The 15,678-nt window shown below is 32.5% G+C and overlaps 3 protein-coding genes across 5 annotated transcripts; 2 read left to right on the top strand and 1 right to left on the bottom strand.

Moving 5' to 3' along the window:
• The first annotated feature begins 1,008 nt into the window (after positions 1–1,008).
• LOC114401176 lies at positions 1,009–3,828 on the top strand. 2 transcript variants are annotated; one of them, XM_028363619.1, is made up of 6 exons: positions 1,009–1,163; positions 1,535–1,638; positions 1,928–2,005; positions 2,122–2,193; positions 2,268–2,365; positions 2,706–3,828. In XM_028363619.1, the coding sequence occupies exons 1-6, from the start codon at positions 1,140–1,142 to the stop codon at positions 3,329–3,331; spliced, it is 1,002 nt and encodes a 333-aa protein (XP_028219420.1). In that variant the 5' UTR covers positions 1,009–1,139; the 3' UTR covers positions 3,332–3,828. The 2 variants fall into 2 exon arrangements, with proteins under 2 accessions (XP_028219420.1, XP_028219421.1); XM_028363620.1 differs by having other exon boundaries at positions 2,754–3,822.
• A 1,278-nt stretch (positions 3,829–5,106) lies between these two features.
• On the bottom strand, positions 5,107–11,578 carry LOC114401197 (protein PELOTA 1-like). Its single transcript, XM_028363660.1, has 16 exons — positions 11,425–11,578; positions 11,266–11,348; positions 11,110–11,188; positions 10,950–11,024; positions 10,803–10,859; positions 10,496–10,541; positions 10,009–10,084; positions 9,684–9,759; positions 9,561–9,593; positions 8,917–8,985; positions 8,585–8,691; positions 8,038–8,110; positions 7,827–7,865; positions 6,196–6,290; positions 5,719–5,825; positions 5,107–5,438 (listed from the first exon to the last, which is right to left on the bottom strand). Exons 1-16 carry the CDS (start codon positions 11,473–11,475, stop codon positions 5,365–5,367), a joined length of 1,140 nt encoding a protein of 379 aa, XP_028219461.1. The 5' UTR covers positions 11,476–11,578; the 3' UTR covers positions 5,107–5,364.
• A 1,366-nt stretch (positions 11,579–12,944) lies between these two features.
• LOC114402556 lies at positions 12,945–15,583 on the top strand. Of its 2 annotated transcripts, none has more exons than XM_028365180.1 (4): positions 12,945–13,075; positions 13,345–14,681; positions 14,793–14,911; positions 15,172–15,583. In XM_028365180.1, exons 2-4 carry the CDS (start codon positions 13,346–13,348, stop codon positions 15,394–15,396), a joined length of 1,680 nt encoding a protein of 559 aa, XP_028220981.1. In that variant the 5' UTR covers positions 12,945–13,075; position 13,345; the 3' UTR covers positions 15,397–15,583. The 2 variants fall into 2 exon arrangements, with proteins under 2 accessions (XP_028220981.1, XP_028220980.1); XM_028365179.1 differs by having other exon boundaries at positions 12,981–13,115.
• Positions 15,584–15,678: the final 95 nt, after the last annotated feature.

Genomic DNA, 15,678 nt, shown 5'->3' on the forward strand with positions numbered 1-15,678 from the left:
ATTCAGAAAACTAGTGAAATAAAAAAAAAATGGTTAAAGCAATCTAGAACTTGTCAAAACCATTCGAACTTGGATGATAATTGAAGACAAAAAATTGACTTGAATTGGTTTTAAAAAATTATTTGTATTGTAATATATTTTTAAATTAATGAAGGCTCATATATGATTATTATATATAAACTATTAATATCTAGCTATTTATTATGGATTATTGATTTTATAATACATTTTATATGGTATCTTATATCTAAATGTAATAATTGCCGACCTAATAAATTGAAATAATTAAAATTGATTAATAATTTTCTGTTTAATATATTTCAGAACATGATAAATTTGATAAAAAAAAAAAAAATCCTATGAGATATTTTATAAAATGAAAAATATTTGCACGAGGGAGAATATAGTTAAAAGAAAAAAATTAAAACATCAAATTTAACTTGTTAGATAATTATTTTAATTTTTTATCATGATATTGTTGGTGTGAAGTATTTAAAACTTATCTTATGATCATTTTTAATTATAACTTATAACTTATTTTCTAACAATACTTAAGACTTAATCCAAGTTTTAAGTTTAATTTCATTGAGACCAACCAAATCTTGCTAACTATTCAAATTTATTGATAAAGATTTTTTTAAAAAAAATTGACAATGACCAAAAATAACTTATACAAAAACTTAAATTACTGATTATAAATTAATCATAAGAACTTAACACCCAAAAAAAAGTTAATTTTAAATTCAAATTATAAACTAATATTTATTTATTATGATTTTTAATTTTAATATAATTTATAAATATTTATTATAAATTTTAATTGTATAAAAAGAAATATTTATCCTATATAATACATGAACTAAAATACTCATCTATTTTATATTAAGAAAGATTATCATTTAAAAACAATATTTTAAATTTTACAGTTATAATAAGTGGGAATATAAAACTAGGGATATTTATGTTTAAGATAAAAATAAAAATCGTCATAAATAAAAGAAAAGAAAAAGGAGGGGGCAACTCGCCAACTCCCGTGGATGGAACAAATCTGAAGCCGAAGTGCAGACTAGGATACTTCAAATTTTTGTAATTGGGAACCCTAAACCCCCAAAGCCTTTGACTTTGTTCAATCCTTCGACATGAGTATGACCCAATTCGCCATGGTATGCTTCTTCGATTCTCTTTCTCTCTCTCAACATGCCCTCACGAATTCCAATTTTTTGCTTCCTTGCGCTCCCTCTTTCTGGGTATTATGTTTTTCTAAGTTGTAGCGAATTACGTTGTTAAATATGAAAGTTAAATTTTTTTAGAACCCTTGTATATGTTTTTGCACCAAGTTTCTTCCTTTTTCTTTTTTAATGTTAATTGAAGGATTTTTTTAAGGACAATTGCTTCTATGATTGGTATCATGATTTTGCTTTAACTTTATGTTATTTGAACTGGCTTGGAACTAAAGAGCATCTCTTTAGAAGGACTTGCCTTGCTGTGTTTGAAATTTTAACCGAGTCTCAATACTGGTATTTTTGCATTTAAGGTTGAGGAGTTGGCTTTTCTTGTCAAGGACAATCTTCCTTGCAAGCATTTAGTTCTCACAATGGAAGAAGCACTGGTTAACTTTCTTCAGGATGATGACACTAGGTAACATTTATGAGATAGTTCGAGTGATGTTTAACTTGACTATTAGTCCAAGGTATTAGCATCACAGTTCGCTTATTAATTTCAAAACCGTATTGTGCATATGCATGTTGGTTAAATGATTGTTATATAGCATTTGATTGTAGCTCGTTTTTGTGGCAGTTGAGCATATGCATGTTAAATAGTTGTTTTGCAATGGTTGGGAGTTTTTTTTGTTTGTTTTTTTTCTCTGGTAGGTTGGTATCATATAATTGTAATATGCTTCTTAGTATATTTTTTTTATTGACTATAGTTCAGATGGAATCTTGGAATTGGAGCCAATGAACTCTTACAACCGTCTTTTATTGCATCGCCTTGCTGAGATATTTGGGTATTTTTATCATGACTTTTGTTTTTAGTCTATTTCAAAGTTCCTTTCTGGTTGCATTTTGAATGTGTCTACTGTTCTTTTATTTGATGCCTTGATGGTTTTATAACTGGTGCCAGGTTTGCACATGAATCGGTTGGTGAAGGAGATGATCGCCATTTGATTCTGGAAAGATGTCCAGATACGTCCATGTAAATGAGCTTCCCTCTTTTATCTCTCCCAGCTCTCTTTTTGCGAAATAACCTTTATATTGAATGGATTGCAGACCTCCAATCCTTGTTAGTGATATCCTATGGAAGTATGATGAACCACAATCTTTGGTTACATCCCACCAAATATTAAGGAGAAGTGTAGCCTCTCCAGGTAATGCATGCTACTGATTCTTCTCTCAGTCAGTTACCATAGCACATCGTGTACAATATTGATCCTACCTACCTTTAGAATCTACCACCATAAAAGACATAATAATGCATCAAGTGAATGAGATTTACTGTTTACTATTTTATTTAAAACTTGGGAATACTGTGGAAATTTTTTTGTATGCTAAAATTAGTTTATTTTTATATAACTAATTATAATTTTTATATCCGGTAATTATTGTTAATTTGTTATTGTATACAGTGAACTTCTCATATGGAAAATAGTAATTTTCTTCATGACTTCTTACCATTACATAGACTGAATGTATTTTTCTATGATGTAGATTCTTGTTCTGTTTTGTGGGCCTTAATTCGTGTGCTGCATATTTTAGTCTCGCAGAAAAACACAGCATCCCTTTCACAGTCACTGGAGGAGAGAAAAGCTGCTTATTTAATTGCCCGTGAGCGAATTTTCTCTATGAAGTTGGAAGAGGTAAAAGAGCCTGGTGAACAAAAGCCGCGGAGTGTGCCTGTGGTTGCCCGCAGAATGATTGCCCATGCCCTCGGTCAAAGAATCCATACAAAGAATCAGAATGACTTGGCTAGTGATAGTATGAAGGATGGAGTCCTCACAGATGAATTGAGTGCACAAGATAAGAATCAGGAAGGGTCCACTCTCAAGAAAGTTTCTGAAGAGTCTTCACACCTAAGAGGGAATTCAAACAACAGAATAAGAAACAACAGTTCTAATGCAGCCACACTTAATAAAAGGAAGGATCAAACAACAGTTGACAAAGATTTGCCACAATTCTCTGCAGAAAGAAAACAAGGGCTAAGTGTAAGTAAAGACTACATGAAAAAGGAGCACTTGGGAGCTGCAAAGAGAATGTTTGCTCATGCTTTAGGAGTGCATTCTGGGAAGGATGGTTCTGTTCCTAGAAGTAGAAGTGGAGAAATAAAGAAGAATTAGATGAAAAGGTTGTGAAATATTTAAATCAGAAGGGCATTCTGTTGCTCCAAATGGACCTGGATAGGTGCTCCCCAAGTCTCAATCAAGAGCACAAAGGTGAGAGATGAGCATGCTTTACTCAGGAGATTCATGCAAAAGACTATCGTAGTATAGTGTTGGTTGCTTAGTTCTCTCTGATTGTACTGGAGAATTTCCAAGCAGCCAAGTGAAAGGGCATATTGAAAAAACTATCCAGAATCAAGTTTCACCTGTTTTGGAGTGAACAGGTTATGGTGTTTTGGCCCCTCATCTATATGTTGTTGTAAGATATGGTAGTTCCAGATTCATTTTACTGTGTTTAGTTTATTCTGTCAAAGTGATGGTTTTCGTTATGGCTGTTCCCAGGGGATGATTTCCCCTATCATAGCGGGTGTTATGTATATAATATTTAAAATCTCAAATTTCTTGTGTCATGTTTAGAAATTCCAAATTTCTTCCTCGTTTCCCTTCTATTGTTACACTTGGGCCATTTATTACAGAAATTAAGGGGTCATCAGCCAGTGACGGTTGGATTTGAGAAAATATTAAAGTTTTTACTGTTTTCTATACTATAGAAAATAGGAAATAAAGTAAGAACAAGGTGATAGTTTTGTAATCTAATGTAAAGATAAAAATAGAAAATATTCTCAAATGAAACGTTCTATGTTTTTTGGCTGGATGTAAAAAGATTATCAAAATCTTTATCCATCGTTTTTTGGCTAGACGGGAAAAAATTAATTCATGTTTTGTGTTTGCCGTTTGGCACGCTGCAAGAAGGGAGGAAAGCACAAAAAGTTTGCTGTCCTCACTCCCTTTTCAATCTAGATTTAGTTTTTTATCTTGTAATTTATTTATTAATTTAGTTTTTATCTTGTAATTTATTTTTTAGATTTGATTTCATCTTTTAATTTTTTAGTTCAATTAGGTATTATAATTTTTAAAATTAGTTTAATTTAATCTTGTCTAAATTGAACTATCCATCTCATTAAATTTTTTTAATACTGTTAGTTCAATTTAAACTATGCAATCAAATTAAACTTATTTTAAAAATTAAAAGACCTAATTAAATTCAAAAAAAGAATTAGAAGATCAAATCAAAATTAAAAAATAAATTAGAAGATAAAATTAATTTAATCTATTAAAATTTAAAAATCAATAATGCCAGTACAATGTTTTAAATTAGATGTCACTCACCTTGTTTAATGGAGAACAAAATTACCTTTTAGAGATTCATTCACAAGTGTTCACCATCATTGGAAGCTTTTTTTTTTTTTTTTTAACAGAATCATTGATGGCCTACACCGATTTTTTTGGAGAAAACACGTAGTTTCTAAAATGAAAATGAAAGAGATAATTTACTCTTTTTAATATTATTATATTTAGAGTTTAATAGTCATGTGTTTCATGCATAAAATAATCTTGTATTATCATCAAATAACAATTTATTGTTGATATTATTTTTAAAATAGTTATCATAAAAGTCACCATAATTATCATTAATGATGAATAAATGATGGTATAAAACTATTTTATATTGTCAAAATATATTTTTTCTTATATTTAAAATTAAGGTCTCATGCAAAATAATTCAAAATGCTCATCACTAGTTGAATATTGAAGGTTTCCATTTGACCCTGTTGACGTGATTACATGAGCTATTTTTATTTCCAGGTAAAATAAAAAATACCAAAATATATTTAAATTTTTTTAAAAATGTATATTCATAATTTAATTTTTTTAATATAAACGCACAAGAATTAAAAAAGACACTTTCTTTAAGGGAAAATATACAAAGAAATTTAACCACGCAATAAAGTCTAATGTAATATTACTATATAAGGTGCATTTTACACTAGCATTGTGTGGTTTGTAATACAAGTCCCCTCGCTCAACGTATTCTGCAACCCGCTAGGATGACTCAGGGACTGTTGCAACATCAGCCGAGTATTTAAGAATAGTTAAAAACAGAGAGGAGCCATGGTCAACACTAACATGCTTGACCAACATTGTGTCCATCACATCTCAATGTCTTCAAGATCAGGGAGAGGAAATCGAAGAATTGCAGCAATGCCACTTATCTGGGCTAGTTCTGTTCATCAGTATAAAATTGGCACATTCAATTTAAAACAAACAAAACTAGAGCATAAATGTTTGTGCAGAAATTTCATTCACTTCCATGAAGCAGCTCTAATAACAAGGAGGAAGAGAAACAGAATGTTTTAGTTTATATATTCCCATCTTATTACTTTTACCTTCTTTCCAAAACTAGTTCACCATTCTTAGTTTCATGGACTTCTAGGATTAGTAAATATCCCACACTACACCCACCCCCCAAAACAGTAAAGATTAACGAAAGCAATAAAACTCACGTTCTCCAGAGACATGCATGGACGAAAATACATGGACAGAGCCTCCTGAATCCTTAACAGAGTTGACCAAGTTAACATACTTTTTTCTTGTTGCTATATCTGAATTCCTATAACCAAAAGCAAGTAGTGAAGTCACAACTCTATCGCAATATCAAAAGGAGCATTTTCAGGATTACAACCCAAATCCAAAGCTAACAAATAGGATTGTAAAGAAAACACAAAGATAAAGTTCAGTTATCATGATGTTTATAATGCTTATATTTCTATAAAACAAAATTGTGTGAAGTAAACAGTAGTTTACAAAGAAGTTTGATCTAAATTCTAAACCATTTCCAAGGATGGAAAAGTGATAGATAAGACATCGCTGAATTAAACAAAAAAGCAGGATACATGACTATCAAAATGAGTGTGCATAAGATAGAACAATCCAGCATGCCATCTTTGATTCAGAATATTTTAGGGCTATATCATACAAACCTGAAAAGCTCATCCGTAATGAGAAGCGTTTGTACAGCTAGTCGTTCATTGGCAACCTCAACATGTTTCATTCCATAACAAGCACGTGATGGATCCTGTTCCACACCAAAGATATTTAATCAGGATTTCCAAGATTTCTGAAAATGCAAAATTGAGGTAAGTCATTCAAAGCTTTTGTCAGGACAATAATTTAAGGGAGAAACGTGAGCACTCCTTTTAGGGTAAGGTTATACTTCCTTTGGATTTTGATTCTCACTCTAAATTACATTTTTAATACTTGATTGTTCACAAGGGAGGACAATGAGGGTTTCCCATGATAAATCCTCTGGAAGATCGTTTTTTAGCTTATCCAGCACCCACCCAGTTACATTCATAACTCTTGATTGTACTCAACAAATATCAATCATTATGTAACATGCACAATAAGGGGTTTCTCCAATAATTAACTGCACAGTAGACATCATGAAATTAAACAATTTAGAACAAGCAGTAAAAACATCTGATATCATGTTTCCATGCATATGGTAAAGCTAAACCTAGGACACATGGATACTTTAAAATGTCCAATGTACTAGCTTTTGGTACATATCTTATACTGATAGCGTACCTGATACTTGGATACTTAATAAAGGTTAGTTTATAATGTATTTGCAATGACAAAGCTAAAAATAAAAATCCATTTCTCCTATTTTTCTTTCAACCATGGAGTAGCCTATCTAATGTCTTATTTATGACATCTTATGATGCTTTCATTTGATTGCTGACGTTTCATGACATGTTATACATAATTCTGTATTATCTTGAATTGGTTTTGGTTTCTCTATTCTTTTAAGAATACCAAGCTGGGTTCTTCTACTCGTATCCAATAGAACATGTTGAGCCAAATCTTTATGAAAAATCTACTTTATTTGGATTGGGAAAATGGCAGCTTTATGAAATTGTGTTATTGCTCAAATCCATAGTCAATCCTATTTCTGATAATATCCATTGATAATTAAATCCAATTTTTCCCAATACTCTATCTGTAATGGTGTGAAGAAAAGACGGCCTGGTTTTATATACATGTCATGTCATATCCTACCTTACATGTATCCTAAATTACTAATTATAAAATAAAAATTGTATTATTATATCTGTATATCATGGACCTAAGCAATTATATTCTGCAATGAAAGTAAACAACTACAAGAGCTTGAAGCAGCTCTCCCATGCTGGTAAGGGAAAATGTTAGCACTATATAGCTTTGAGATAATTTTTTCTTTCGATAAAAAAATCATGAAATTTGATTTTAAACACTTAATAAACAAGATTAGAATGAAAAATAAACAAGAAACTCTATAGAAGATGCACTTCTCTTATGTAGCTTCAATAAACTAAGCATCTAAGTAGAAGTCATTATACCAATTCAGCATGCAACTGACTAAAAGGTTGACACTCTTCTTTTAGATATATGACTATGAGCAAATAGAAGTTATACAAAGACGTTATTGATTCACCTAAATTTAATGTCTCTAATCTTATCAAATTCTTAAAGTCAAACTAATTCTCAACAGAATTCAAAATTGGGTTACGACATTCCAACCATAAATATAGGCAAGGTAAACAAAATGATCTCAAAAATAGAAACTGACATTTGAAAGCATGTCGTAGAAATCCTTCATAACTCGAACCTGAAGGAAAACAAAGAATAAAGCTTATTCCAGGCTCAGTAGAAGATAAGTAAACAAAACATGTTCCAGGCTCAATAGAAGATAAGTAAACAGAACATGGAAAATATTCAACATGGGCTGCAGGGCCAAATGGAAAAGTAAAAAAGGTGTACTGATTTGGTTTTGATGGTACCTCTTGTGCTGCTTTAGTATCTTTTATTAAACTCATGACATTTGGAGCATCCAAAACCTCCTTTAAGCTATGTCTACAGATAATAAATAACAATGCTAAAGAGATAAGATAAATCAGATACTGCAGTACCCACAACCAATTGAACTACAAAGTTAATCCTTAAAACAACAGTGTGTTGATCTCTGTTTGCTGCCATGTTTGTCTGTTGGGTTTTTTTAATTCATTCTAAATAAATGGATGTCTTTGACAGGAAGGCATATGAGACTTCACATTCACTTAAAACCATGTATATGGAGCAGATACAATGTCAAAACAAATTTCAGTCACCAGCCTCAAACAATATGGGTACGACTTTGTTAAATCAAGTGTTAAAGACAGGCACATTATACCAGCATATCAGAAAAATTATGCAAGTCAAGCTACTAACTGATCAGTGACCACAATAATCTTCACGTGTTTGTGTCAATTCTAATTACCTAACATAGCTTTTGTAAAGTCCTAGAAAAGTAGGAACAGAGAACAGGCAAATAAAGAAAGCAAACCATACTTGTATCCTGAACTTGTATGCACAAGAATGATGCGTGATTTATTTTCAATAATAGGTCGCAACTGTCTTCGTTCTGCCTCCAAAAATAAGTGACGGTGAAACTGATCCTGAAACAGAAACAGAGATTTAAAATATAAGCATTATAAACATCTCTGTACCAAAATCCTGTCCGCACTTATGCACATACAAATCATTAAAGAAATTTTTTATTTATTATTAATAATTAATAAATAGTAATGCATACATGCAGACACACTCACACATTGTATCAAATTTGTAAATATTCACCACGAATGAAGCCCAAATAACACAAACAGGGAACAATTACTTACCTTTGTAAATCCTGGACTTGCAATTACAGCACAACGAACCACGTTGAAATCTATATGTTTCAAGAAAGCCTGAAAAGATTGGTAGAATCCAGTAAATTTGTAAATGCCCCTTTTACGCTTTCGTTTGATAAAAGTACAAATATAACATTATTAATGATAAGAAAGAAAGACTACAGCAAAAGATCATGATATGTCCTCTAAAGCAAGGAGCAAAGAAACATAGAAAAGACAAATTCATTTATACAATAAGGAGATATTTGATGTACAGGCATCCTCATCCAGGCATCTAATATTACTAATATTGGATTCTTCAGCAAGATGCCCATGTTTGGTACATGGGTATGATATTACCATGGGCATCTCATGTTACCATGGGTATGTACGTGGCTGTACGGCAGTTAATAAAGAACATCAATTCAAAGCTAACATATATAAAATAACACAAATCAGGTTATAGAGATTTGAAGGGTATTTGAATTTGCAGTAGATCTTAGCATTCAATTCATAAATTTCATAAACACCCTCTATTGAAAAAGAAGTTTTATATATCACAGTAAATCCTTTTCAATTTTTATATGGTATATGTATGACTAATGAGGATAGATGCTAAAGATAAGAAACCTAAGTCCTTGGGCAGGATTTACCTGCAAAACATTCTGAAAGAACTTATCCAAAGCCTACAAAAGGGAGGAGGATGCCTTAGATTCGTATCATTCAAATTATTGAATTCATTCACTGATATCTTACAATAGAGAGAGAGATCATACTTTCTCATAACCAGCAATTGCAGGCCCATGTTTGCGAGGAATTGATGTTTCTATCCGTGAACGAGTAACAGTCATACTGTTTTATTAGACATAATAAGACAAATCAATTCATTGCAATGACACAATTACATGCCAAAAGTTAACTAGACTATCAACAGGAAGAACATGTATTTAATTTCCAGTGTCTGTGGTTACCCACAGAAATCAAACAAATCTGACTAACACCAACCATTTTTACTAATATAGAGTGCTGAGCATATTATCTTATGCATAAAATGCTATTATAAGTAATATATAAATGAAACATATTGAAGTGAAAGTTAACCTTCTACCAACAAGGAGGATATGGGCTAATCCTTCTTGCATCAACACCACGGCTAGATCAGCACTTGCACCAGGATCTGCAAAATGTGCATGATATTTTTATTCACCATTTTGATTACAAAAATTTACACCAACTGAGGAATATTAAATCCATTTTTGCTTTATAAATATGACTTTGATTCTAGATGAAGCATTTATTTCATTCTTTCCACCATTTTTGGTAAACTGCCTACTTAAATGTGTGCAGGATTTAAGAATTCACATAAAGTAGAAATTCAACAATTTGATCAATTGATCATAGGTGCATTTGTCAGATCTAATGTCAGGAAAACTGAATATGCAAGTTAAAACTTGTACTGTTAAAGAAATATCTTCATTCTTCAAATTAGCAGATTTTGTAATTTCTATGCAGGCAGATTACACTACTCAAATTCCCATAAGTATAAATGATTAAAAAAATTGGGAGATTCATATAACTGATAATGTACCAGAGGCCTGCTGTAGTACCTCCAAAGCCAAAGAATCCCAAACATCCTGCAGAAGGCAAAATGTAATCTTCAGTAATCATGATTCTGCACAAGAGGTAAGAAGGAAAAAAAAACTATTCCAATGCAGATTTCCTAAATATTACTCGTTGGCTCCTCCCCAATTTCTTTTGTTCATAATTCTAATCATAATGGCACAATGATACATCCAAGCAAAAGGCCTAGCTTGTATGCATGTGAAGCGCATATTTAACAACACAAAAGGAACAGTAAGTCAGTAACAGGAATCATAATTATTTAAGAGAAACACCTTTCTGAGCACAAACGGGCGCTGCAGTTCGAGTTCTAAAGTATGAAAAGCTCCTATCTGCAGTGAATCACAAAGATGAGAAGTTACGCTCAGCAGTAACAGTTTAAAGTTAAAAGCGGGACGGCAGTTACAGTTTCAGTTAAGTACCTTGACATATTCATTCTCCAAAATGTTCTTTCCGCGAACACGTAAAATAGAACCTTCTTTGTCATAATCAGCAAGCTAGTATAAAACAAAATCGCCTTCAGAGAAAAACTGAAAAAAATAATAGAAATCAAATTGAAGAGGCAAAAAGAAAAAGAAAAACCTCTTGGACTTTAATTTCCAATTTGAGCTTGACGCGTTCTGCTTCCCGTCCGCCACTAGCAGCTTCTCTTAGAACCTTCCTGATACAATTACAACAAAGAAAATTGAAAAATGAGATTAAAGGATCGAAGGAAGCGAGAATTGAGAGAAGGAGTACCTGACAGTAACGGCCATGACAGAGTCTCCGGGAGCTATCAGGTTATACGCAAACCAGAGATCATCCGAATCCACTGCAACCATCTGCATGCCATAACCGTAAACAACAAATTTTACGGAAAAATTAAAAGAATCAAAGTGCATAGAATTGGAATTGCACCTTAACGCTGCCAGGTCCATTGGGTACGAGGTCTTTCCGAACGATCTTCATGGCTATTGATTCCACTTGGTTTTCCTTCCCTTGTGTTGTGTCTCCCTCTCTCTCTCAAACACTTCAAAATTGAAATTACGGCCGTACAGTACACCAAGCACCCGCACGTCGCTGACTCACTGTCACCAAACGACAGCTTTGGCAGGCCCAATGCCTTAACAGCCCATGGCCCAAGATACAAAAACTAATAATTACAAAATTATTTACTGTTCGAACCGAGAATTAGGCTTACGATTGATTCAAAGATTAAAATTTATTAGAATATCGTAAGTATCATTAATAAGCTTTAAGACCATAATCATGGTGATATTAAATCAAATAAGAAACAAAGTCAAAATAAGATAACGATTTTGTAATTAAAAAGTTAAAACAACAAATAAAAATACAAGTAAACATACCCTTAGTTGTTTAGTTTGCAATTTAAAAAATAAAAATCATTAGAAAAAATTGATTCTCAAATCTCAAGAAAACATACACAAGTAGTTTTAAGATGGGAATTTAACTTGGTTGGAGGGACACTTCACCTCTTAATGGTGATCGGTAAGATTTTTTTATTAGAAAATAAAAATTAGTCATTAATTAGAAAAGTTAAAGTATATTTTATATCATTAAGATGATTCAAATTTTTTTTAGAAAAAAAATCATTATTTAAGAATATTAGTGTTGTAACTTGTAACATTCAAGAAATATTTTAATAAAAACAAAAAAAAAGTCTAAACTAGAGATAATGAAATTCAATAATGTTAAAAGTTAAGTAAACATTTTAAGAGAAAAAAAATTATGCACTTACACTTTAAAATTATTTTTACTCTATTATTTAATTATAAATTATTATTTTTTAATAAGTTTGTTGACTTTTATAAATTTATTTTAAAAGTTATATTAATGATAATATGTGATTGAATGATGTTATAAAATTATTTGAAATATCAATGCATTATCATCAACTCAAAAGATTGATTCAAAATTTTATTGACCAAGGACCCTCACACATGATAAGAGAAGTTAATTTTTGACCCAATGAATTAAATAAGACATATAATTTGTTTGACATAAGAAAGAAAAAGTTATCATTGAATTTTTATTTCTAAGAGAAATATTTTTTAGTTCCTCCAAAATTTAAAAAGTTTGATTTTAGTTTCTTTAACACAATTTGTATGTTTTTTATTTTTCTAATTTTAAAATATATAAGTAAAAATTAATAATTTAGATAACAATTTGAGAAGCAAATGATACGTTTCAAAATTTGAGAAAAAAAACACAAACTGTTTTAGAGAAACTAAAACTGAACTTTCAAGAAAAAGAAAATATTTTATCCTATGAATAATGACACCAACATATATTATTTAGATAATTAGATGATTAACGCTTACGTAAATCTTAGTGCATATTGAATGCTGCATGCAAAAGAAATTGAGGTGGCAGTCTCCTTACCCTGCAGCTGTCGACTCATCCCTCTCTTTCTAGCACGTGCCGTCAACATAAGCAGATGCGAATGATGAACCAGACACTGCATTTTTACCAAAATTAATCACTTGAATTTAGCCAGGCGACAGAGTCAAAGTGAAGGTGAAGCACAGTAGCATATTAGATCTTAGAGGTTAGAAGTTTGAAGTTTATTTATCTTTCATTCAGTTCAGGTAAAACTCCGATCCACCTTCTTGTTCTGTTATCTTCCCTCTCTTCCTGGATTTCATTATATAAGACAAATTTCACGCTTTAATCTATTCACTTTGCTAATCAGTAATGTATTTGTAAGACGTGACAGACATACATAGAGAAATTTCACTCTTTAATCTCAAGAGTCGATACATATTACAAGTTTTTTTTTTTTTCAACTTTCAATGACATTATGTATATATTATATAGGATGGAATTGGAAGAAGCAGAAGATGAAGAATGGTATACTACTAGTAGTAAATACTCGTTCAAAAATAATGCTGGAAATGGTTGTAAGGTGAGGAGGTGGTTGCTCAAAAGGGGACTCTGTCTGGGAAGGAAGATCTTAGTGGCTGGCTTCTTAGCTTCTGCTGCCCCGGTGGTTGTTCCACCTCTTGTGGTTGCTTCTGCTGTTGGCATTGTTGTTTCTATGCCTTGTGCTATTTTCTTGGCTAGCCATGCTTGCACTCAGAGTTTAATGAGTAAGTTGCTCCCTAGGCCTACTCCTCAGGATACTTTGTTGCGTGAAGAGATGTGTTTTCAGCCAGGCAATGATGTTATACACACATATGAAGAGGAGCAAGTCCTTGTATATGAAATAAAGAGAGACATTGAAATGGTTGGTGTTCAATGTTTGGAGAATGGGGAAAATATGACATCAGGGAGTGAGTGTGGTCCACAAGAAGAAGATGCCACCGATGGAATAGAAGGACACTCAAGAGGAGAAACTAATGGGGTGCAAGTGCAACTAATAAGTGGGGATAAAAATGTAGTTGTGACAATGATTGAAGAATTTAAGACTCCCTTTGATGTTACAACTGTGGTTTTAGAGGAATCCGAGGATCAGGCCATGGAGGGTGACATAGAGGAAGCAGAGTTACAAAGAGAAACAAAGGGGCTGTTAGAAAAAATTAGAGATGAAGCTAGAACTGATATGACACGGGAGAGAGGAGAATATGTAGAAGGAATATGTGGAGGGGCAAATGAAAGTGATAAAAAATTTGGTCCAGCTGTTGAAGATATGGAGGTAGCATGGGAAGACACACATAGTGGTATCGTTGAAGAAGACTTGGGAAAGGAACAAGATCCAAATGTATGTGAAGAGATGCTTCATTCAAGAAATGATGAAAGTAAGGATACTATGTTAGAAGGAAAAGTATTTGATAACACAAATGATTCACATAAGCCAATGGCTGAACCTTCTGAACTGCTGATTCCAGCTGAACCAATTGGAGATTTGCCTATAGAAGCGCTGGCTTATAATATTTCAGTTGAGGAGGACTCGTCTGAAAATATTGACATACATATAGTTGCCAAAGAGGAACAGGAGCCTCCGCCGGATTGTCCTACTATACTGCAAAATGAGAAGTTAGATAATAACAATTCTGACTTTGAAAATCAAGAATCACAGCTGCATGAATTAAATAAAAGGACGTACCCGCTAGATGCAGAAGCTATAGAAATTGCTAATGAAGGTGAAGTTGATTTGTTTGATGGAAAACGGATAGACCCTGACGAGTGCGGATACACAATTTATTTGCATGAAGGTTTGACCACAGAATGTGTTTGCCATTTCCATTCTGTGTTCCATTTACTGTTCCTAGAGGGCTAATATTTATTTGGAGCCCTGACATCTGAATTAATGAATATGCTTGCAGGATCTTCAAAAGTTGATGGGCATACAGATTCTACGGAGGTTCTTGTTTCGTCTGTAGAAGAAGAGTCCAGGCCATCTGAATGTTCCTCTGGAGAAAACATTGTTTGCCCTTCTCAAGAGGTCAGGCCTAATTTAAGTGTATTTTAAGACAGCCTTTTTGTTACTACATGATGAAGTGAATATCTAATTATAACTTAGGTACTTGTGATAATTGTTTTGGGTGGGGTGCTTTGAATTCTAAATAGTTTTGCCCGTGGACTTTACCTTTGACGTTTATTGCATTCCATATGAAAATAATTAACCTAGTAGAGAGATGTGAACTTGCATATGTAGATAAACTTAAAAGTTTTATTGCCACATATTAAATGTAGCTTTTGCAGGTTGTTGTATTGGATGAGGAGAAGATATGGAAAGCGATGAATATTATACGTAAGATAGTAGGATATGAAGGTAGAATGCAAGGATCATGTTCAGATGAATTAAAGGCTCTCTACATCTTCACTGGAGTTGAGCCCCCAACTGGTACTCTCGATGACCCCGCTGAAATCAAGGAGAAGCTCCACTTCCTTATGTCCATCGTTGGAATTAAGTCGAATGATGCTTAGACATGTGACATGTGACACATCTGTGTATTGTTTTTTACATATTTCAGTTAACCTGCAATGTGTGTTCTTTTTATTCTCCGTGGATTTCCCTGGGGATAGGTGGAACCCAAGAAAGGAAAGGAAAATTATTCAAAACTTACATGTTAATTTTGTGGTTCTTTTTTATCGTTAAATACTCTTTTGCTCATTTTATCAAATCCCATAATTGGCGGGTGAGTTTAGAATGATTATTGCAGCGAATTGAAAGAGAAAATTGAGAGGTTGGGAAGTGCTAGTCATATA

Source organism: Glycine soja, chromosome 20 (genome assembly GCF_004193775.1).
Source record: "Glycine soja cultivar W05 chromosome 20, ASM419377v2, whole genome shotgun sequence".
NCBI lineage: Eukaryota > Viridiplantae > Streptophyta > Magnoliopsida > Fabales > Fabaceae > Glycine > Glycine soja.

Bases quoted from the DNA above. Each gene is read 5' to 3' on its own strand.
- LOC114401176 (XM_028363619.1), top strand. From the start codon at position 1,140: ATGAGTATGACCCAATTCGCCATG. The intron at 1,639-1,927 runs GTAACATTTATG...TATTGACTATAG, and splicing joins CTTCAGGATGATGACACTAG to TTCAGATGGAATCTTGGAAT. The intron at 2,006-2,121 runs GTATTTTTATCA...AACTGGTGCCAG, and splicing joins CGCCTTGCTGAGATATTTGG to GTTTGCACATGAATCGGTTG.
- LOC114402556 (XM_028365180.1), top strand. From the start codon at position 13,346: ATGGAATTGGAAGAAGCAGAAGATGAAGAATGGTATACTACTAGTAGT. The intron at 14,682-14,792 runs GTTTGACCACAG...ATATGCTTGCAG, and splicing joins CACAATTTATTTGCATGAAG to GATCTTCAAAAGTTGATGGG. The intron at 14,912-15,171 runs GTCAGGCCTAAT...TAGCTTTTGCAG, and splicing joins TTGTTTGCCCTTCTCAAGAG to GTTGTTGTATTGGATGAGGA.
- LOC114401197 (XM_028363660.1), bottom strand. From the start codon at position 11,475: ATGAAGATCGTTCGGAAAGACCTCGTACCCAATGGACCTGGCAGCGTT. The intron at 11,189-11,265 runs GTACTCCTTCTC...TAATTGTATCAG, and splicing joins GTCATGGCCGTTACTGTCAG to GAAGGTTCTAAGAGAAGCTG. The intron at 9,594-9,683 runs GTATGATCTCTC...TCCCTTTTGTAG, and splicing joins CAATTGCTGGTTATGAGAAA to GCTTTGGATAAGTTCTTTCA.